At 39.1% G+C, this 24,252-nt stretch overlaps 1 protein-coding gene across 5 annotated transcripts in view; it reads left to right on the forward strand.

Moving 5' to 3' along the window:
- Positions 1–24,252, forward strand: part of DIP2A (disco interacting protein 2 homolog A) — a 131,455-nt gene that overhangs the window by 13,576 nt on the left and 93,627 nt on the right. For 4 of the 5 annotated variants that reach the window (XM_064452255.1, XM_064452259.1, XM_064452256.1 and 1 more), the window contains exon 2: positions 19,318–19,389. In XM_064452255.1, coding sequence (XP_064308325.1) covers positions 19,318–19,389 — 72 coding nt within the window. Of the gene's footprint in view, positions 1–1,734; positions 1,776–19,317; positions 19,390–24,252 lie in introns of those variants that run through there. The other variant, XM_064452257.1, reaches the window with a different exon arrangement.

The following is a 24,252-nucleotide window of genomic DNA, read 5'->3' on the forward strand; positions in this document are numbered from 1 at the left end:
TATTTAAATCTGCCCAACTAATGGACAACGGGGAAGTTGATGGACACTCGATGCAAGTTTTTACGGCTCTCTTACTAGACCTCTGGAGGGTCTACATTTTCTAGGACTAAAAAGCAAAATGCTCTCATTAATTAATAAAAGTCATGGTAGATAAGTGGGTAGTCGCTCTGGTAGATTTATTTTTTTCCCCCTCATATTAAGACTGGAGAGAGAAGACTGGGGAACTTGAGAAACCTAGTGAAGTTAGATGAATGGCAAGGCAAGTAAAACTTAGCACTTGTACAGGTCATGTCAGCAGCTTCTACATATTAGATTAGCGGGAATTTAATTGATTTAAAATTCCACAGCTATTTATAAAAATATAGTAAGGACATCAAAGTGTCTTCCAGTCATCAGTCAAAATGAAGCTACTTGAAATCCTTAACTCTAAGAGTATCTGTATTTTTTTTTTACCAGCACTGTAGAGACTTCTTTATTCCAGTCTAAAATAATGTAGAGCCCCGAAGCATTGTCTGTTGTGAACAGAAACGGCTTTGTCTTATGAATGTTTAAACCAGTTATTCAAACAATTTAAACACGATTTGGGGTGTCAATTTAAAAATGCTAGTGCATTTCATTTGTTACATCAGAAATCTTTAAAGTCTTGGTGGTAATTGAAATAGTCACCACCATAAGAGGTGTGTTGAATGATAACTCTGTACTATGTAGTGACTGTTCTATTGGGGGGAAATAACTGCAGATTCTATTTTTGGTATTTGTATGGATATATGATTATGCCCCAGTCCTTCATGATGACCAGCAAAAGTAAATCTTGATTGCATAGCTTTGTAGCGCTTTACTGAAAATGCAGTATTCAGACTTCATTGATTACTTAAGAAATTAAAAAAAAAATCCTTTTGATAAGCACTTCTGCAAAACAGATTTGTTTTGTTTTTGTTTTTTTAAAAAAAGTGAAGTTCTGTGCTAGAAATGGAGTTCAAATAGCCTGCTGAGTAAGCTTAGATGGAGCAAGTAACTACCAGGAATAGAGTGGATGTCATCTACCTTACATTGCCCTTTCTCTTGTGCTGCCATTCATTCCCCCATCTTCTGTGGTCCCCAGCCATGAGCTCTTACGTTGCCCGGGAGCCCATTTGCTTTAACTTTGAAGGAAAAAGCAAGGAGCCCTTTAGCTTGATCCTCTGGCATTTTTATCTTTGTTCTGAAACTTACATATTTGCTGAAGTGGGCCGAGGCATTAAGTAGTTTAATGTGCTACTGTTAAACATAATGTAATCAGCTGAAAAAATGCTTCTGTAACAGAGCATTTGGAAGGGTAATGTCAGTGGTGCCTTAGGTTTGCTAAGGCCTTTGGAGGCAAACATCGAGGTCTATTGCTTTCAGCTAGGACAATTTTCCATTGCCCTAGTGTCCTGCTAATGAGTTTCCCATGCAGAAACTTTTATGTTCCCAACTCTTCAGTTTAAGTGCAAGAGATTGAGTAAGAAACAACTGATCTGTAGATAGCTTTATTCTGCAGATATCTGGGAAGTATTTTAATGCAGGTCATACAAGGTGAAAACAGGTCCAGGTGTTATCTTTGAAGACATCAACTTCTGTGCAAGCAATGCTATCTCTTTTTTTTTGGGGGGTGTGGGGGGGTGTGGGTGGGTTTGTTTTTTTTTAATTCTTGTGTGGTCCTGCTTTCTGTATTACATCCAGTCCCATGCATTCAACAGGTTGCTGCTGCTTCATCAGGTTCTGAAAACCAATGAGAGGTGGTGCTGGGGATCTTGGTGAGACTTTTTAAATAAATCCACCCTCAGACTAAATCTAAATTTAGGATCAGGTGGCTTTTCATACCATAACATATCTGAATGAGACCATTTTGAGTATAAACAAATACAGACTTTCTGTTTTAGGATGAAAAAGTTAGAGCACATGGTGCCAGCCTAGTAATGCCTTCAGAAGTATGCCCGATCTGTAACCCCAACTGTGACCTTCCTGTTCATGTGCTCTTGCATTCTGAAGCCTGTCCTACCTTTGCAAAGGAATTAAACAAAACACAAACCTATTCAATATTCTGTTCATTGAACAATGTCTCTTCAGTGTACTGGATGAGTCAGAGGTCGTTTTGAAAAATAAATGTGGTGATGTGGACTTTGAGTACTGGCACACAAGAGACTGCATTGGATTGAATGGACAAGCTTAAGTCTGATGTTTCTGAACTCCCATATTTGTCTTTAACTTTAATGTTTGCCTAAACTTGCATTTTGGGCAGTTAGACTTTGTATGTTAGTACTGGGTGGCATTGCATGTGGTGGGGGTTTTTGTACTAGGCTCACTGTTACAGCATCAAATAAGTGAACTTCATAAAGCTCATAGATTATTATTGTTTTAAAAGAATTGCTTGCAGTCTCTTTATTTAAATAAAGAGATTCCAAGTGATTAAGTGATTAGTAATCACTTAATAGTGACCACTGTTATGGAGCTCTGGGGGAAAGCTGGTAGCAATAGAAGAGCTTGAGGAAAACCTAACTGTTGGCTCTGAAGCTGAAGAACTTTGGTATATCACCAGTGGCTGAGATCAGCGTAGTCCCTTGCTGCTTGGTATTTCCTCTTGTGGTCTGAACTGTGGGATCCTATCCTGTGTGCTAGCTATGGGCCTCAACAGACCCTTCGATGAGCCAGGTCAGATCATTCACTTAAAACTAATTCAACCCACCCATCCTGGTTTGCTGCCTTAAAAAGGTTTGCTGCCTTAAAAAGGTTTGCTGCCTTAAAAAGGTTTGCTGCCTTAAAAAGGTTTGCTGCCTTAAAAAGGTTTGCTGCCTTAAAAAGGTTTGCTGCCTTAAAAAGGTTTGCTGCCTTAAAAAGGTTTGCTGCCTTAAAAAGGTTTGCTGCCTTAAAAAGGTTTGCTGCCTTAAAAAGGTTTGCTGCCTTAAAAAGGTTTGCTGCCTTAAAAAGGTTTGCTGCCTTAAAAAGGTTTGCTGCCTTAAAAAGGTTTGCTTCCTGGGTTAATCTCACTCAGGTATTGGAGGGGTTTAGGTGCTGGAACTGGTGCAGAGTTGTGGCAGAAGCAGTTGTTTGGAGCACACTGAAGGGGAGCAGGTCTGTCTCTTCCAGCTGCAATCCTGCCTTGTGCAACCGCACCCTTTGCCTGCTTGCCAAGGTGAAAAATAGTTATGCTGCTGCACCCCTCCTCAGCCGCCCTCTTAATGAACTGAAACAATTTTCAGCACATTTACATGTCCTTTCAACAACACTTGCATTAACAGCACCAACATGCACACCAAATTTGACATAAGCTCTAGATAAAGCTGTATGGTGTGGATATGGGCAAGATGCAAAAGAAGATGTAGAAGGCACATGAATGAGAGAAGAAAAAGGAAAGTCTCTTGAATGAATTGCCTGGCTTTGACACTTGTGGCTGTTCTAGTACAGTTACATTTTCTGTGTACTTTATTGATGTTTCCATGTACAGAGATGTCAAAAGTGAAAATGAGGACCCAGTTACCCTGTAGGAGCTAAGATGATCTATCTGCTTGCTGGTCCCAAAAAAAGAGAGCTGTTTCAGTTCATTAACTGAACAGAAAACTTACCTGGCACAAAGTGATTGGGTCTGACTTTGTTAGCTTGGCAGGTTAGCGATTTGATTGAGCATACTTTGTGATCATGTGAGCTCTACCGCTGCTGTATGGGAGGGTGCAGTGGTTTTTTCAGCAGCAGTAACCTATTAAATTAGCCTAGGTGTGTTGCATGACCAGGCTTGGAGAAGTTATTCTGGTTTCTTTAATCTTATTTCCTTTAGTATCCTTTGGCCTTGGCTTGGGAACTTACCTACTAATCTGTCCTCTTCTGTTGTGTACCTGCTGACTTTGAGGATCTTTACCTGCCTGTTGCTGCTTTTGAAACTGGAAGAGTATCTTGAGAGAAGGTCTGCGATCTTTTGAGAAATTTTGTAACACAGGCATTGCAGGCATCACATTGGTCTCCTGTTGATTGCTGATCAACAGCGGGCAAATGCTCTCCTCTTTCTTACCTGAAGCCAGACTTTCTCTATATGAGGTTTATATTGGTGGCTCAATAGAAGGAAAGCATTGTGGTTTAGAAAAACAAGATCTGACAATACAGAGAATTGTCTAAGTAGTCATCACTCTCTCCAACCGATTTGGAAAGAACTGTTTCCTAGACTCAAAGTAAGAAACTGGCTACCAAAAACACAAAGCAGGTTGTAATAGCTAGAGCAATTTTATTTTGCATAACTGGAGGCAGGTGAGATATAATAGTGCTAAGAACACTAGAATAATATAGGTATTCTCTATAGTTAAAAAATGTGTCATTCCCAGGTTCAGAGCACAGACATCAAAAAATCATCAAAATGTGACCCATTGAGGCTGAAAAGAGCTATATCAAGGACAAGGGAATCCCAAGAAATATTGGAGCATGGTCATATTGAAATCCCATGTTTCCCAAATAATTTGGGAAAGGCAGAAGTACTGTTGGGCATAGGGAAGGGATAGAAGATGGTATATGCCTCTTTTCAGCTGTAATTGAGAATGTTAAGCCTTGTCCACTGGAGTGAGAAAACTTTACATCAGCAACTGAGGGCAGTTTGCATGCAGGAGCCCTTGAAAAAGGGGGGAGGATGCTGGTGGAGATGATCTGTGAACTGTTGGTGTCCCTTATCTCCAAAGAGATTATCCAGAAGATGGGGCCAGGCGCTTCAGAGTGGTGCATGCGGGAAGAATGAGAGGCAGTGAAGCAAGAGGGATCTAGCTGGATATAAGAAGAATTAGGTTAGGTATGGGTAAACACCTGAACAACCTAGTCTGACCTCTTAATTTTACTGCTTTTAGCAGGAGGTTGGACTAGAGTCCTCCTGAGGTCCCTTACAGCCTGAATTACTCTCTGATTCTCTGTTAATTTTTTAGTAGTGCTAGAAGGAGTAGGAAGAGAGGAATCATTTCATGAAGGCTTAGCTTGAGAGACAGAGGAAAAAGACTTAGTAAGCTTAAAAAAAAGCCCTCCGCAGCTTTGAGGTAACCATTAAATGGGTGATTTGGAAGGAATCAGGATGCTACAGGAAACAGGCACCTAGCAGGTAATAGATGAGCATATCCTAGGACAGGACGAGGCCTATGTGAACAGGTAAGACTTGAGAATCCATCTTGTTTGTATGGACCAAATAGTGAATAGCTACCATGGGGGAATCCCTGAAAAAAATAAGAGTTATTTGAGTTAGTGATGTGATAGTAAGAGCTAGGAAGGTTAGGAGTCACTATGAATGATTTTAAAAAACAGCGTAAAGATAGACTTTAAAAATGGAATTGTAAATATGACCACTTCCTGAATAGCAGCATTTTTAGTAGATTTTCTAGGTTGGGCCCAATTATAGACACTTTATTTTTCTCAAGCAATTGGTAATTGAATACTTTTTAGTTTCCATTGGGAGAAGTGAAGGTAAATAGCTAAGTAGCTTGGTAAGGAAATTTAGAGGCAGTGTCATCAAATGCGGACACAGGACCAAAGGATGCAGGGCAGAATCCATATGCTGTGTTCTGGGAATCAGCAATTGCAAAGAATAGGAAGAAGTGGTGCATAATCAGTTGACGCAGATTCTCTGTGCAGTCTCATGACATGTAACAATGGTCCTCTAATCTGAGGAATGCCAGAACACGAGGCAAGCATGAGCTTGGCCAGACTGGTTCTATCCTGGTAAGCTTAGGCACTGCCAAGCTGCGCTTTCAAGACTGGGAGCTTTGAAGAAGTTAGATGTCCGAGTGGCTTCAGATGGAATCAAATGGGCGCCAGTTAGCACTGCCACCGACAAACTACAGATATTACTAAAACTATTTGCACAAGAGGAGGAAATGATTGTGAGAGGAGGGGTGGGAGATGCAAGGAGCTGAATGTCCTGCAGAGAGCTTTGTCAGTTTTCTGAGTGGACAGCCACAGAAAGTTTGGGAACTGTTGGCCAAGGTGGATGATGTTCACACTGCATGTGGAGCATTTTGAATAGACTTGAATAGATTATAGCAGCTTTCTGAGGTAACGTGTTCATCTGCTACTGGGAACCTCTTTGCTTCAGCTGCCTGCATTGAGGAACTTCTGGTAAATACGAATCAGGAACCAAATAAAACTTTATTCTAAGCTTTTTTCCTCAGTTATTGATAATTCAGTTTTCCAAACAAAAGGATGTTACAGGGAGTGTGAACTGTTTGACAACAGATATATTTTGGTTATGTTAAATGGGTTTAATAGATTCAGCAATTATATTTCTCCTGCCTAAGTGATGGTGGCACTCATTGGAAAGGAGATTTATTGCTGTGGTGGTGCTTCTAGATTCCCTTCTACAAGTCTCTTTGAACCTCTTTTACATCATTGTTATGTTGGTAACTAACGGTATCCTACTGCAAAAGAATATTTTTCACGTGTATTGCAGCCTTTTATGGGTATTGCTGCATGTGAAACTCTGAAAACGTGGGGTTTTGTTTTGTTACTGGAGTTGTTTCCCTTTTTCTCCCTAATATACTTTGTCCTTTTTTAGCAGCCAACTAAAAAAAGTTTCTTGCTTTCAATGCTTAAGGTAATAAAAATGATGTGTTTTGCTACTTTGGTTTTAACAAAGCTTACTTCATAGAAAATACTGCTATTTAGGCACTGCCTCAGCAACAGCATGGTAGCAGTGTGTTACATTCAACCTCGAACAAGGTGATAGTTGTGGGCTTGAGCATCTAAGACTGCAGGCGCGCTGAACTTGGTTTTCCTTTGGCTCTTTCTAACCAGGTAAGTGAGGAAAAAGTGCAGTTGGCAGAAAAGACAACATTTTGTCCACGCTTTTCAGGTGGAGCTCCAGTTGATCAGAAAATAAATGTATGAATGTTTTTTTTCTAAAGAAGATTTGTCAAGTTGAGCATGTGTAAACATGGAAAGAAATTGACATGTTCCTTTTGTGGAACTTATCTTCCATGCATTGGTAGTGAACTGGTGGCTCCTGTCTGGTCATGAAATAGGAATGGCTGGACCAAGCAGATGGGGAGGCATGCAGGAGTGAAGTAGGCCATAGCACTGATGGGAGGCTGGGGTGGGATGGGATGATCTTGGTCTTTGATAACAGCCTTCTGCACAGAAAGTTGGCATGAAATTATCACTTTAATTTTTGTGAGTATTCACAGTTGCTGACTTTGAACAGACATGTAGTGGGTGCTGTGTGATAAGCTTGACTTGTAAAGTACTGATTCTTTGCGTGAGTAATCAAGAAAGGCCTTTACAAGCTGTGTTCTTGCATTTTTGAAGTTGTAGATTGAGGAACACACTTTGTTTGCTGATGACTTATAGGCTCCTAACCTCAGCTAGAAACTTAATAAGTAGTGTTGCAACTAGAAGTAAATGTAACTAAGTTGAGCTGTTGTGGGGACCCATGCTGGAGCTTCCCAAGCTTGTAAACACCGAAGTGTTCTGGTTGTAATAGGGATTGATGGGGTTTTTTTCCTCCTGCCATGGGAGGTTGTTTGTGTGCACCAGCTGGCTTGCTTTTCTGCATGCTTACATGAATAATTCAGCTGGTTTCTCTTCAGTTTTTCAGTGTAGTTTATAATTTTGTAGTTCAGCCAGAACTCTGAATCACTTAATTCTTCCTGATCACATCAGATTATTTGTGTGGATCCAATATAAAGTCTTTTAGTGAGGTTTAACTTCCTAGAAAAGGTACATTGTATTATGGTATTTTGTACAATAATAAAATGGTATGGATACTGATGAAGATTTTTATTTAACACATACTACCTTTTTCTTTTAAAAAGCTGAAATGTCTGCACTCATAGTAAAACTTGGCCTGGTAGCCACCTCCACCCCACCCCAGTTATTTCAAGACCAACTTTAAATCTCTTTTGTCCTTTCCTCTAAAAGCATGATTTGGCAATGCATGTGAGGGTGTGGTAATAATGTGTCAGGAAACTAATGAAACATGAAACCCAGACCTAGAAATCCATTGAAGAAGTTTCATAGTTTACAAGACTGAAATAACTTGAGTTGACTTCTGTATGGTCTAGGTATTGCAGGTTACATGACTTTGTATGCTTTGAATGTATGCTGGGAATTTTGAATATTGTGCTGTGGTCTGCATGTTTTGGGATTGTCTGGTGGGTTTTTAAAAGATTTTCATGGTCTAATGAATGGATTGGATCCATAATCAAGGATTTCTGCTTCAGTCTTTAGTACTGTGCATCATATGTAAACAGCATCTTTGCTCTCATCTGTTGGGCTTTGTGGTTGCTACCAAAGTGTGAATATGAGCTTTTTGCAATTAATAAATATGAAATGCTCAGATGCTTGTAAAACAGCTGCAGATGATGTAACTTCTTGGGTATTAGTGGTGAGAAAAAAAAAAAATCAATGTCGCTGACATTCAAAAGCACACCATAAAAATAAAGCTTTATACAAGATGTAGAAGTTTAATAGCCGAAATATCTTTATCTTTTATCTTGCTAATTGATCACTGTACCTTATGTAATGAGTTGTGTGGAGGATGTGAAAGGAAAAAAGGCTTCTTGGATCAGAAAGGGAGTTAAAACAACAGCGTCGGTGTTAAATGGTGCATATATCCTTTTATTTTTACACACACGTTGGTCAAGGCAAGGGGTAACTTTGTGACAGAAGGCATTTATTACCAAGTTAAATAGTAATTTTCTGGTGGGATTGGTTGTCTTAACTGATTTATATAGGGAAAATTCTGTCTAGCCAATAATTTCCTTCTCTTCACAGTGTTATTGGAGAGGAATGTGTATTAAAGTTGTTGCAAAAAGTACTCCAGAAAGTTGTTAGTTTTTTTTTCTTTTCTTTATGGTCCCCCATTTCTGTGTCTGGTTGTTTCTGTATTTGCCTATTTGAGGGCAGTTTTTGGGGAGCCTTTTGTGGTAACCACTGAACAGAGTTTGGTCTGAGACTGCTCCTGGCAGTAGAAATTGTCAGTACAACTGAGTGAAGGCAAGAGAAGTGTCTTTGTACCTAGCAGCAAAGCACCTTTCCCCTCCCTCCCACTGCATGCTTTAGGTTAAAATTACTTGTTTCAGACAATTATTTCTGCCCTAATTCATTATAATAGCTGGTTATTACATGCCAGGTATAATTATTCTCCTTTTGTATCCCTGATGCATTTAGGAAGCGACAAGCAAAAAGTCTGGATATTCTCATCTCTGCAGTACACTGAGATTTTGGTTATTTTGAAATACCGTTTTCTTCATAGCATTTAAAAGGGGGGCCATTGCATGCTTACAACATCCTTTCAAAAGCTTTTCATTTCTGTATTTTACCAAAATAACTTTCAGCTATGTCAGAAAAGATTTTCTAGCTCAAATTTTAAAATACACTGTTTGTTGATCTGCCCGACCACTCCTAGTCTGCTTTTTTCCAACTTTTGTTAGCTTTTGTGGGAAGCAGACAGTACATTCCCTATGTACCAGATGATTTCCACTGCTCTTCCCCATGCATAATATAGCTTTCCTCAGCTTGTTAAAGGGGATGGCAACATTCATGATTTACATGAGAATGAGATATGAAAGCTGTATCTGGTTTGAATTTTGTTTATAACCTCTAGGTGAGGATTCTAATAAACTTTACAAACCATATCAATTGAGTGTTTCAAAAACAGTTTTCACGCTTGAAAATGCCTAGTGTTTGGGGTTGTATTTGGAAGCTTGTATCTGCCGTGGAAATACAAATGATAATTTAACATGACCTTAATGAAGGTGGTTCTTTGTTGGTCCTTCTGGTGCAATAGTAGATAAGAGTATGTTTCATTGAAAGAAAACATGTCAGCTTACCTAAAACAGGACTAGTTTTTAAATAATTGTAAGAGCAGGAGCCTGGGTCAGACTGGTACACCTACAAAAATCTATGTATAGTTGGCACCTGTCAATCTGTTTCTGTATTCTACGGAGAGCCCTAATGTGATAGAAGGGAAGTGGTAGTGTTTGAGCTTTCCTATCTCCCTGTGGAGTGAGCTTAAGGATCTACTGAAGCAGTATACAAACCAAACCATTCATTAATTGGGCTAATTGAGCCTGGAAACATGCCAGGTTGCTTTTGTGAGCCAGTTATTTAACTTTCTTTTACCCTGTCAAATGCCAACTTCTGGCAGATAAAGCAAAAAGCAGCTCAATATTGAAAAAGGAGCAGTTCTCGTCTTTCAGTGTACCTGCACAATTTAGAAGTGTGGATTTGTGTGGAACAGAATAACCTGAATGCATAGGCTTCCCTCATCCTTGCCACACTGCATGCTTCATTCACCGTGGCTTTTTTTTAGTTTGTAAAATGTAAGTGGTGCCTGTCTAGCAACTGCTTTGAAACTTTGAGTTGAAAAGTTCGTATATAAATGTGTCAGAATAGGGTTTATTAAATTCTGACATAGTGCTGGTTTTGGCTGAGAAGGGGTTAATTCTCTTCACTGTGGTGCCTGTGGTGGTCGGGGACCTTTCCAGCTCCCCGTGCTCTGCTGCGGCAGGAGGCTGGGTAGGGCAGGGCTGCAGCCGGGGCAGCTGACCCCGACTGGCCAATGGGATGTTCATTCCCTACCATGTGACACCGTGACCAGTATATTAAGGGGGGCAGTTGCGGCTTGGGGAGGCATGGTGTTGGGTCAGCAGGCGGTGAGAGGCTGCGTCGGGTGTGGTTTGTTTCGGTAGTTCACCACCCCCTACCACCCTCCCAGGTATTACACCTCTCTTTGTTTTCCTTTCCATTTCATTTTTGTTGTTTGGGTTTTTTTTATTATTTTAATTATTAAACTGTTCTTATCTCAACCCGTCAGTGTTACCCTTCTGATTCTCTCCCCCATCCCACCGGGTGGGGGAGTAAGCAACTGACTGTGTGGGGCTGAGTTGCCGGCTAAACCATGACAGGCATTTAGCATTGCTCTGCCAGTAGCAAAACTCGTAATGGCTTGATTAGACTAAATTTAGGCCAAGGTAAAGCACAGTTGGGAATTTATGGTGTTGTAAACTAGGTGGTCCCATTGCATAATTGTGTACAAAGTGGAAAACTTAGTTTTCTGCTATTAACATATAGGTAAAATTACTTCCCTTTCTGTCATTAAGATACGTGCAATTAGCTAGTCAATATTTGTCTAGTTTCTAGAACTTGATGTTTCAGTGATGTCATTGTGTATGCCAAGGTTTAAAGAAACTGTAAGTGTTAGTAGTTGTGTATCTCTACCTTACTACTTTTACACGCAGGCAGGTTTGTACTTTGATAACTTAAATTTTGTCAGAGGGATGAAAGTCCTGCTGCAAATAACATAGATTTTCAGTGAGGTTGTGCTAAACTTCTAATGCTGCCTAGAAGGCATCATGATGCTCTCAGGGTGTTTAAAATAGGATCTTCAAAACAGAATGTCTTACAGGTTATCGAACACATCACCATATGGAATGATCAGATGTCATTATTTCCATTTTTAACAGATTTATAACATGAAAGATTATAATAAAGATATTTTCACACTTCACTGAGCTCATCAGATGCAAACTAAATTAAAGCATCGATCGATAGCCCTTACATCAGAAAATAGCAATTATTCAGGATAAAGAACTATTTGAATATTTTGCAGACTTATAGATGTAAGGAAGTGTTCTGGCTATTGAAGATTAAGCTTCAACCACTTCTCTTGCAGCTATAGTTTTCTGTGCTTTTCATAGACAACATGAACAAAAACTTTGCTGTGGCTGAAATACTGTGCTATAGAATGAGTCTTAGAATGAATGTATGTATGTTGTATAGAGGAGAAAAAGAATATTACTTTTCACTAGAAGTTGCATGCCAGAATGGACTTCAGGTTATGTGGTAAGTTAAAAGTGCTCCTTTATAGCTGTGATTACAAAGCATGAGTTTTACAGAAGAGCAAACAATTGGAAACAGATGTGCTTACCACTAATGAAAAAAAACCCCAACCAAACCCAAATCACTGAGTTTAGCAGTATAACTAATCTGCCTACAGTCACTTATATCAGTATAAAGGTCAGTAATGATGGAAATACAGTTTGTAATACAACTTTTAGGAAAATAATCCAAGTTTGAGATTGAAACAGCAAAAATACAAATAGCTAAAAACACTTTCTCAGATTTAAAGAGCACAGACCTACCAGAGACCATATCTCAGGGATGGCAGCAAGTGTCAGCTTCTACATAGTTTGGCAGTCCAAAATCCTTTCTTTAATTGCAAGTAATGATTTTCATCTTCTAGTTCCTTTATCACCTGTTAATCAGTTTGGCTTTTGCCTGATTTGTACAAAAAAGTGTGGTATCTGGGAGAAGAATGTGCAGCAGGTAGCCAAAGCTTGCAATGAGCACTAGTAGTAGGCTTGGGAGAGTTTTTCTGATTTTTAGATATAATAGATATAAGTGGTGGTTAAAACTGGGGATTTAATGACAGTGAACTGTCACTTGGCAGATTCTGTTGATGACGCCCATATGTGCAGCCTGGCTTGAAGCTCATGGATACATGCATGGAGAAAATACATCCCTAAACCACTTCCAGTTTTCTTAAGAGTTTTATTTCTGCGAGTTTTTCTTAACCTTCCCCCTTCCTTTCCAACATTTCTACAATTTTTCTTTAAGGATTTGTATTTTCATCTTTGGTTCATCTTCAGGGACTTTCCTCAAGGTCATATTTTGACTCTGAACTACCTGCAACTGTCAGATTCCATGGTCATATGAGATGCATCTGCAGCCTTGGAAGGGAACATGTCTCTCCAAATGTTTACTAGGTCAAGCCTTTAAGTGTATTTAAACAGTGAGTGTAAGCTGTATGGTGGTCTTCTGGAAAAGTCCACAATACTTTATGTAGATAACAAAGTTCTGGTGGTGGGTTTTTTTTGGAGGGGTGGTGGTTTTGTTGTGTGTGTCATATCCTGTCCCATCCCGTCTCGTCCCCCACCAGCCAACAAGACATCAGTCAACTTTGTCAGCTCTGCCTTTTAATCCCAGTGAAGGCTGTGACCTCCCAATGTCTCTTGCTTTTCCTCATTTGCTGGATACTGTGGCACTTCTTGACTGTGTGGCAACTGCTTATGCACGAGGTCGTAATCTTGTAGTGCTGGGGTTAGTCCTCTCATCCACAAATTTAGCAATCCAAGAGTGAAGGCTCAACAGAACATTCTTCACTGCTGCTGGTGCAGTGGGTTTGGCTACAGGGGGCTCATCCATCAACCCCTTTATCAGGGGTTGCAATTGTGCAGGTTTCACCTTCGAAAGAAAGTGCTAGACTTTGGAAACACCCTCGTAATATTTGACTTTTGAGATGTTAATTTCAATAAAGTGCAACATTAGTGGGTGCTTTTATGACTTGGTCTTTGTTTTGGTATCAAGTTAAGAGGAGAATGGCTGCCTGGTAAGGTACTGACTTTGCCTTTTTGCCAGCTTTTGAATGCCACAGCACAAAGATGCCCCGTGATGCGTGGCCCTGCTTGCTGAGGGAGTTCAGCACCCAGGAGAAGTCCTCCTCCTCTTCCTCCTCATCTTCCTTAAGGCCCTGTTTGTGACTAGTTTAGACATAAATACAACCAACCTGCTGTATTTCAGCGCCGCACCCTATTCTTTCTCAGGGTATCAGCAAACAGTATTGGCTACCAGGATGCTGTAACAAATGACATACTTTGGAGTTTAAAAGTTGGGTAACAAGGGATAAGTGACATTGCTTGAGACGTATCATAGATGACAGAGTGTAGATGTGACTTACCATGATGACTCAGTATTCATTTCAGGAATTATATGTGGCTACTGCTGTGGATCTCCCGCTTGATGAGCCAACAGCTTTATCCTGTTGTCATGCTCTCTCTATTTTTAGCCTTTTACATGTTGATTACTGTTAGCAAGGGCATTCTGAAGCCTGCTGATCTACTGTAAATGCATCTTGCTGAAAACATAAATGTTATGTTTCTAGGAGTGTGGATTTTTTTTTGTCTCTGCTTACTGCAGTTCTCAGAGCTATGTTTGAGAGAACAGCACCCTTGAGGTTTTGTAATAAGGATTGTTTTTCAGATAGTTTCATCGTCCTTATTACATTAGATGCAGCAATTACTAGGTCTTGCTTACCTGTATTGGTTTCCAGCCTTTGAGTAGTAAGCATCCGTAAGAAACTTTCTCCCTGTTGATGATGGGTATGATTTTTCATTGGTGCTCTCTGAGGCTGTATCTAGAACACTTAAGCTTGCAGTGCACACGCATTATATGTCTCAGAAGCTCGCGATCGCAGTGGTCTTCATGCTCAAATAGCTGTAGTTTCAGAGCTTTGCCCTATTAGCACCGGAGATGAACTGTCCATTAATGGTTCTGTTGTCATCAGCCTTTGTAATGGTGAGGTCTCCCTTCATTCCGATGTGCTTCCATTATCAGCAATTTCCTTGGGACTGGTTGGTACATGATTTACTCGGAAGGACAGATAATGTGAGAAGTGGAGCCATTTCTTCTGCTCACTGCGTGGTTCAGTGTTCCTCAGCACCCTCTTTCGATTCCCCAGCTGTTACACTGTTACTGGCTTTCCGTATTGTTGATTCTCATTATAGTTCTTAGAAATGCCTTGATTATTTTGGTTTTCGCAATGGACAAAAATCAAGGGTGTCAGAGTAATTATTTCTTTTGCCTTTTTTTTTGTTGTTTCTGAATTTGAAGTAAGTCAAAATTACATAGCAATGCAGTGTTCCTTTTAATTCTAGAATGATGCAAAATAAAGCTTGGTGAGTTGTTTCACTTAACAAAAATATTTATGAGCACATCTAAGGTAGAATTAGAAAAGATGACTGCTGAATTAACTCTTCCAACTCCACACCAACCCTTCAAATACAGCAACAGCCTGTCCCCAGAAGCACTGGAGATTTACTTCAAATTTTTCCACAGGTGTCTTCCAAGTCATATTTTAGACTGGCAACTTCCCTGTCCTTCCAAACCATCCACAAACCACCTCTTCAGGCAGAAGCCACTATTCACAGCCTCGACTTTCACTTTATACTGAAAGAACAGACAAAAGTTTCTGCAGTGCTCTGTCAGTAGTTGATATAGCTGAGATTGTGGCTGTGCTCACCAGTGGCCAAACAGTGGAATCCTTAAAGGTTTCATCTTGCAGATGTAATACATCTTACTTTCATCCACATTTAATGCACAGTCATCTCATTTAGAAATGTCTCTGTTCTTGACCTCTGCAAATTGGTGACCTGGAGCCATTTCCTTACCATTAGCAAATACTAAGCTTTCACATACCTATCCTCAGCTGTATGGTACACAGTCATCTTGCGGAGAGTGTTTATACAATGGAGCCTTGAGACCTATTGCTAGCACAGTGTGGTGCATGGTTTCTTACAGCTGCTCCCAGTGAGAATTTATGTGCAAACTACTGGTTAAGGACTGGAACAGTCACTCTCTCCATAGTAAGCTCACCTTTCCATGAGCTGTCTGTCTGTGTCTTGCTCATCTTCCCTTCTCCATCAGAAGCCTTCAAGCACTCCTCAGTGCAGAGATACAAAGCTACAGAGGAGCTGGAACAGCACTGGATGTTCTCTGCCCTGTACATTCATGCACTGAAGTGGAGAGGCTGCTGCACTTGTGTGTGTCCTTTTCTGGTGGTGATTAAGGAAATAATGTTCTCTGTTAGGCACACTGTATTTATTTATGAACTACATAGCTCCTATATGCCCAATTCCTAGTTTAAAAAAAATGCTTTGTCTAAGCATTGTCCAACAGGTAGAGCTACCATAAAATACTTGGGATTATGAAGTGAGGATTCTGCAGTGTGAGGATTTTGCAATGTGGAGTAGCATAGCAGCTATACCTAAGCAGTAAAGCATGTGCTTGTTTCCTATTCTTGTGGGGGGTTTTTTTGAAGAGTGTTCACCACCTACTTTTCAGAATTGAAAATAAGCTAGTTGAAAGTTTTGAACCCAGCAGTGGATAGCCAGTGAAAAATAATTCATGAAAACTCAATAAAACGTTGGTAATTTTTAAATTAATTTAGCATTAAGATTCTTTTGGCTATAGTGCTAACGTTGTGAAAGAAAAAGATGCCTGAATAGATTTGAGGTAACAGCATGACAGATTATTTGTGCACTAATTAAGAAAATAATTGTTATAGATCATTTTAAGAAATGCCAACACTTTTATCTCTGTCTAGATTAATTTTCTTGGAGCCTATGACATATTTTACAATATGTCAGATATTCCAGACAGAGAACTAACAGCTTGGCCCAGTGTCTTGCTTTATCCAGGCTTCCCAGATGGTTTGCTGAGTCTGAGGAACCTCATATTGCTTTTGTGTAATCGAATAACTAGGGAGAGAGTGAGGCTAAATGACAGCAGCTGTGGCCCTGACATACCAGATGTGGCTAAGCATCTCTTCTTGGAAAGAGGTGAGTGATCACAACCCCAAATGGTGGGTTAATCCTGCTGAGGCTCTGAGGGTGAGGGGGTGGGGAGCAATTGTCAGGAGGAATCCAGCCCCAAGCTTTTGAGAAAGGGACAAAAGAAAATATTTGCTAGGCAGCAAAGTCTGACTTGTCAGTGGGGCTGCAAAAGTCAACAGAGATGCTTTTGACTTTGGACTTCTCTTAATCTGATTCGAGGAAAATTCTTCAAGGCAGCATTCCAGTAAAATCAAAGACTTTTCAACTGCAGTGAGAAGTCAAAGTTTGTGATATCCCTGTTTAAATGAGACTTCCTTTTCAACCCTGTCTCTTGATCTGCTGCTTCCATGGCATACCTCTTCAGTTGGGTGATACCTGGCAAAGTGGCTGATCTGTGCAGAGATTTGATTTAAGGATTACTTGAATTGTTTTTGGAGCTGTGAAGAGTATTATCCTCACTGAAGTTATGGTATGGCAAATTTGTGTTACATACAGCATTTGTCACTTAATTTGGTGAGATTGCTTTAGTCTTCCAAATTACTTTTGTTGTAAGAGAAACAGTTCTTCCTGCTGGTGCTTCTTGACTGGGTTTGGTTTAGGGTTTTTTTTCCCCCTTCCATAACTGAAAGAATGCATCCTTTTTGGTATCCTTTTTCTATCTTTATAGAAATTACTTACTTAGAGTGTAATTTATAATTTGACCAGCTATTCCTAGGTATGCAAATCTGCTTAGACACTTGTGGTTTTTGTTTTGTTGGGATTTCATCCCTGGTTTGATATAATAACAAACATACATACATATATATGTAAATTATATTTCTAGATACTCTGCTTTAAAATTTTCTGATCGAGAAAAATTATAACCAAAGCATTTGTCTTGTGTCCAAATTTGATCTGAAATATTTGCACAGATTTATGAGTAGAAACTGACAGATTCTGCTTGGTTGTAGTTTGAAATACCTGCAATGATGGAAGCACTCCAGGATTTACTTTTTTCTTATCTGTTTTGAACAGTACCTTCAAGCTCTCGTTGCTTGTTTCGGCATACTGTCAGTAACTTTAAATGATGCATCTTCACTTAATTGCAGGGGGGGTGTGATGGAATGAAGTGACTTTATTTCTGTTAAGTGTCCTCTAATCTAGGAGGGAAGTGGATGTTTGAGGGAATGTGTTTAGAGCACATACTGCTAGGGACAATATTAATACATAAGGGTTGGTTTTGGTTTTTTAATTAAGGCAAATACATGACAAACACTTTAAAATACAGAGCAAGAAATTTTCTGTGTAATGTCTAACTGAGGAAAAGTGGTCCTTGCTTCTGCATACCCAAGCCATGCCACTCATCTGGATTAATCAGAAATTACTGTTACTGGTAACATATCCTATGCATGATGTCATAGCCTCATTTCCGAAGGGAATGAATCCCATGTAAATCATGCTCTGTCTTCTCTGGATTGCCCTCATAACCCTTGATTCTGCTGGTTGCCTGCAAAAAAATTTTGGTAAGGATAGACAGATACCCAGCAAAGTCCCAGGTCTGGTAAGTGTTGTCAGCTCTTACTGCACACCTGATGACTGAGGTCAGAGAGGCCTTAGAGATAGCACAGTGGAGTATTCTCGGAGTTTTGTCAAGTGCAAGACCACCTAAATCTGTTGATGTAACAAGCGTGCTACTCCTCTTATGGTTTCCAGATATTAAGTTTTTCAATTCCTTGTGTGAATAGGATGGAGAAAAAGTTTCAGGTTTGGCACAAAGCAAGTGGCCAGAGGTAGGCTGTTAATCCATATGTATGTAGTTCATGGCTTTTCCTGCCCCTCCTTCTCCATAGTTTGCTTTGATACACTCTTTTACCAGTATGTTGCTGGAAGAATGTGCTTGAAGCAGAGATCTAAAAGTAAAATTTTAGTTTTGTATCCTAATTGAAGTCAAGGTAATTATCTGCCTACATTTCTAAAACTGACTTGAGTACGTTTTGAAAAATATAAGATATTTTTAATATCTATAATGTCAGTTATATTTCATGCTGTTGTGATGCATTTGCCGAGTATGGAGGGATAAAAGTCCACTTTGTTGGTGGCACTGCATAGTATCTCACCATCTAAGCAAGTGTGAATTTTGGGAGCTGGGAGTGGTTTTAAGTTATTTGAGAACACTGTTTTAATGTCTATGCTGAGATCTAGAAAATGGACAATGCTCATAAAATTTTGGTTGGGTGGTTTTTTTATTTTTATACTAACCTTGCTGCTGGTTTTGCATAAAGCCACCTTGTTCTGTTGGTAGAACCATGGAAGTAAAGATCCTGAAATGTCTCAAAACTAACTTTGGGTTCCTGTAGAAGTGTTCCTTTTGTTCTAGTCTGTGTGAAAGGACATCATGTTTAACAGCGGAGTCTGCAGTATAGGTTTAAAACATGATATCAGATGACAACAGCGAATAAAAACTAGTCCTAGAAGACGATTTTCACCTCCTAGAATTTGAAAGCAGAGACTGATGTACTGCACGGTGCAGAGTGGACAACATGGTCTAGGGTTTAAAAGGTACTACAAAGGTGTGCTAGAGGATGTTCTCTCAAGACCTGGTATATTGAGCATTTCTGATGCCCCAGAATGGTGCAGAGCCAGGCTTGTCAGCTTTGTTGGCTTCCGCTGTGCTGCAAATCTTTTATGCTGCATTCTGCGCTATGGTAAATATCTCCAGAATACCTCAACACAGGTGCTGCAGACAAAAACACTATTCTCTTGTATACCTCCAAGACGCTGATTTCTATATATGCACAGATAGCCCTGCATGTGCGGTACGTATATAACCATGAATTTCTCTGACATGACCAGGTCTTTGTTGCAAACGTGACTGATGCAAAGTTAGCAAGTTTGATCTTAGGGATTGTGAAAATGAGACTTCTTATTTAAAAACTGTTCAAAACAATATGAATTTATTTTTTTGTTTCTTTAGGAGACATCACTCAGAAAGGATATGAAAAGAAAAGAGCAAAGCTGTTAGCGCGATACATACCACTAATTCAAGGTAAGAGACTGCACATAAGTTATACCTTCTGCACTAAATCTGTGAAAATAAGTGATGGAAAAGTTCTCACTAAATAGAATAATTAATAGCATTTAATTGACACAGCATCTAACCAGTAGTGGAAAATGGGTATTATAGAGAAATGCAGAACAAGAGAGAAGTCTAAAATTTTTTTAAACATTTTTCTGTGAAATGTTAAATGATAACATTTTTGTCAGTAAACTTTAGTTTCAGAACTGCATCCAAGACTTTAAGATAACTTTAAAAATTAATAAAGTTATTCCTGAAAGCAAGTTGGCCAGCTTCATTAAATGAAAACACTCACTAGTCATCTCTTTAGTGTGCTTTTTTCAACACAGCCTCTGCCTCCCCATCCCCACTGCCACCCCCAGTTTCTTCAAAATACTGACTTCTTTACTAATAAATCTTACTACTTAAGCTGATTATTATCAGAATTTATCTTCAATGGCCAAAAGCTAAATGCCCAACTTCTAAAAATCATTTTTATACCAGGACACTTAAATCACTCATGTTAAAGCTGCCATTGAGCTTTGTTTTGTATAATAACCCTAGACCAATGTTCCATAGCTTAAGAGATTCTGGTTGAGGTAAGGGAAAATGAGAAGACAACCAAGATGAGTAGAACCTATAATGAGACACTGTAGATACATGAGAGAAAAAGAACAACAGGTATTATTTTACAGTGTTTTCAGATGAGAGAACAGAGGGATTAATGCTGTGATTTTCATCCTGTTTTGGTTCTGGTATTTACAGAAGTTACTGATTTGAAGGAGAAATGGGCATCTCCAGTCAGTTTTGTACAAATTGTTGAACTAGATTATAGCCTCTTCTGCTTTTGAAATCTTGATGCACTGAGCCCTATGGCTGTTGATAGCAGGATAGACAAACATTTTATTCTCATGAGTTCTGCTGACTGCTGAGTTGTGTTTTAGGAGAAGTTTTATGGTGTATGTGGCATTGAACAGTTATAACGTGATCTGGCGTTTTATCATGGGATTTATTAGCACAGGTTTGTTGTGGGCTTTTTGTTTTGGTTGGTTTTTTTTTTTTAAGAACAGCTGTAGCTCTTCCCTTAGCAAATCCATAATACTCTGTAGACTATGCAGGGCCGAACTCATAAAATGGCTCATTCTTCGCATAAAAGCTGTTTGGATATTTTTGATAAATACTGCAGTCAGCAGCAAGCTCTAGTTTTACCTGCCACAGCTTCTCCTCCTTACACCATTTTTCTCTAGGGGACTGCCTCACTTTTCTGTTCAAAATACCCTGTCCTCCAAGCCAGCTTTAAAGGTTTTGAGACCAGGCTAACTATGGATTTTGGCTGAGGATTAACAGTTGCAAGAAACTTTCTGTCAATGAACTCTGTTAGAAAGCCACGTCTTTTGATTTCTGTGTCTTGTTTTAGTCTCTCATAACAGTTGATTTACTCTGCCTCTTCTCCCTTCTACCGATAGTGTGTTTTTAATTTTTTTTTCCTTCTCAGCCCTTAAACTGAGGCTGTTTGCACAAATGGTTCAACTTCTGGGCTCTAAAGTGTAGCTTAGGAAAGTACAGTGCTTTTTCTTCCATACTTTTAAAAGTAAGTTTTAAAGCTCGAATGCAGCATAAAGCACGTTTGTTCCCTTTTCTGCATAAATACTGCTGGCCCCATGCCATATTCTAACTCTTGGGGTCTTAAAAGCAACACTGACTCCTGTGCAGAGTTTCCAGGGGTGTTACACTGATTAAATTCAGTTGTCTGCTCTAGAAGCCTGCTGTGATACCTGTGTAATTTCCAAAGGTGCTTTGTAATATCCTATTTAGATAACCTGCTCATTCTGGAACTCGCTCAGCTGAAGCGGTGTATGAAACTATAGAATTGACTTGTTAGACAGCTTTGGAAGAAAAAGAATGAGTAGGAAAAATGTTAATGGCACTTTTTTAGAGTTGTTTTCACTGAAGCTTCTGTTTAAAACTTGAGGTATTCAGGAGTGTTTCTTTCAGAAAAAGTGACTTCATATAATCTAGTTTAACACCTTAACATCCTGGACAATATTTGTAGGAAAGCCTGTCCTAAGGAGACGGCAGTGCAATTCAGTGGTCTCCTAGTTTGTCTGTGATCTGATATTAGGCTAAACTAAGAATCCTAGGTCCCTTTAGTTTTACAGCTGCTTAAAAATTTCTCCTTGTTCACAGAGGTTTTCCCTAATTGTTTTAAGGAATGGTCAAAAATTAGCTGATCCTATGGTTTGTCTTGCTTGATATCATATTTTCTAAGAAATGCTGGATTATGCAATTTGTCTACCGCTTCTGCCTGGCTTTGATTTAAGATGACAGAAATCTAGCTTTAACATGCTAAAAAGAAAGCGAGCAGGCTGTCTGCTTCTGAGCACAAAGAACAATACTCTGGCAAAAAGGCAAAGCTTGATTAAAACCGTAATCTACCTACTTATTTCAGTTTCCTGACATATGTTCCATTAACCCAGTTCTGGCTTGGAATTTTAGTAATTGACACAGCTTCAGCATGGCTCAGATTAATGTGTGGGAGTCCCAGTGGCTTTGAGCCTGCGAGTAATTTTTTGTCATTAACAATTTGATTTTAGGATTTTTTTGTAACATCCTTTGGTTGGTAGCATTCCTGATGGGATTTGTTAAGTGCAGACTGATGGATGCCAGCATTTTAGAATTGAAGAGTTTTTAGTATGTCATTTCACCATCCCCAGGACTAATAGCTCATGACCCTCTAAAGCTGATTAGGTTATCATTTCTTTGCCAAGTATATGCATTGTCATCTTTTCTCTGTTGGTCTATGAGGGTAAAGACTGCTGACCAGTTAATTTTATCTCATGTTCTTCAGTACTTACTTGAATTTCACAAAACCTGATATCTTCCTCATGGTGCATTAATACCTACCTCTACTTGTTGTATTATGAAACTTAAGCCGATAGTACAATTGTGCTGATATATAAGGTTTTTAACAAAATGTAGGGTGGGCAGTGAAAGTACTGAATAAGAAGTAGAATTCCAGGTGAGAGGCAGGAAAGTAGAAAAAGAGGTAATGGGCAAATTGTTTGAAACGAAAGGGTTTGATTACTGTAAGTTTATGAAACATGAAATGATTAGAGAACTTGACAAAGGACTGCATATTGATGTGGTACTTGTAAAGAAGGAGAAAGTGATGCCACAGGTTTGGTAGCAACTGTGGAAAGAGATGGCTTAAATTGAGAGGAGAGTGTGACTGTTCTGTGAATCTGCTGTAAGTTCTCCAACTTAGACTTGAATGCGTCAGAGTTTCTATGATTTTGGGGTAGGTGATTCTTCTGTCTTGGTAGAAATTGGAAACAGATGCCTGTAATCATAGTTTTCAGATATACATGGGTAGTTGATGGGATCTTTAACAAATATTTATGAATCAAGAAGTTGTATGACCTTTGTGCTGTAAAGCATACTCATACACTCATAAGATCTGAGTTCTGGAAATGTAACACTTTATGTTATACGTCATCAGTTGCCATTTACAAACTAATTGTATGAAAACTCCTGCTCTTTCAATGCCATGTAAAATGGATTGGATTTAGTATCTACTGCACTGTGTAACTGAATCTGTGGGGAACCAAATAATTATACAGACAGTGTTAAATAACCCCACAGAGGGTTTGGTGAATAGAAAAATACAGAAGTTGCTGCAAAGCATATTTTCAATTAACAGTAAATTAAGCAGAACATATTAATATTCAGGAGTTGTGTTCCTGTAGGTTCTGTTTTGCATTCTAAAATTTTATACCTGCAGTAATGAAGAGCTAGTAGAAATGTTAGATCTCACTTAGGAATAATTAAACTATGTAGTTACAGGGATATACTAATTAAAACATGTTTATCTTTCACTAATCGAACAGCTACACTGTGCAAAAGTAAAAACAAGTGTTAAGTAATAGCAAGCCTTAACAGTAATCAGTCAGTAATCCATTTCCTCAGTCAACCCCTGCATCCAAACTTCAGATAAAACTCTGAGGAAATAATTATATTTGTAGGCAACCTGGCATGCTGCTACGTGAAGCTTTTGAATGATGGATAACATCAGACACACTGCAAAAAAAAAATTTTGAATGCAGATAGAGCTTGGGTGTAAAAAGATTCAGAAATAATATGATAAAATGAGAAGTATCTACAGTGAAATTTGGTAACTTACATCCTGGAGCATACTGTCCTGAGGGGGAGCAAATACTGTACTCCCTTCTTTTTTCTTGTAGCCAATGTTTATCATAATTTTTCTGTTGAATTTTGGGAAACTTTTGATGGCTGAAGAAACTGTTTCTTTCTGGAATCACTTTATATTCCCACATGTGGGATATATCTCAGAATGAGAAACAATACCAGGTATGATGGTAACTCCAAAAGCCTCATTATAAACAATCTTGGTGCTGTTCTTGGGAGAGCAGGTCACTTCTACCTGCGAATTACATTTGTCATTGGAACACTGAAAAATTTGTCAGGAAGTGGAATGTCATGAGCTGATTGTTGAATGTGAAATAAATAAACTTTGTCTGCACTAAAATGTGATATATCAGTGACTATAGATTTCTTTTTAGTGGTTGCCATGTCATTACCTGAATTCTGCTGGTATTCCAGACACTTGAAACAATTTTAAAGCTATTTTAACCAAAGGGTAAGATGAATCACAAACCTCAGAGGTTCCAACAGCAACCAGTCAGTCACTTGAAGGTAGTCTGTGTTCCCTTTTGTTAAATAGGAATTACCATCCTTTGCTTTGGTTATTTCCTGCTCACCTACCAGCTGCTGCTTTAAAAAAAAACCCAAAAATTTCTGTAGCTTTAAAAGCTTGAGCAGTGTAGCTGATTTATT

The sequence above is a fragment of the Phalacrocorax carbo genome, chromosome 5, assembly GCF_963921805.1.
Source record: "Phalacrocorax carbo chromosome 5, bPhaCar2.1, whole genome shotgun sequence".
Classification (NCBI taxonomy): domain Eukaryota; kingdom Metazoa; phylum Chordata; class Aves; order Suliformes; family Phalacrocoracidae; genus Phalacrocorax; species Phalacrocorax carbo.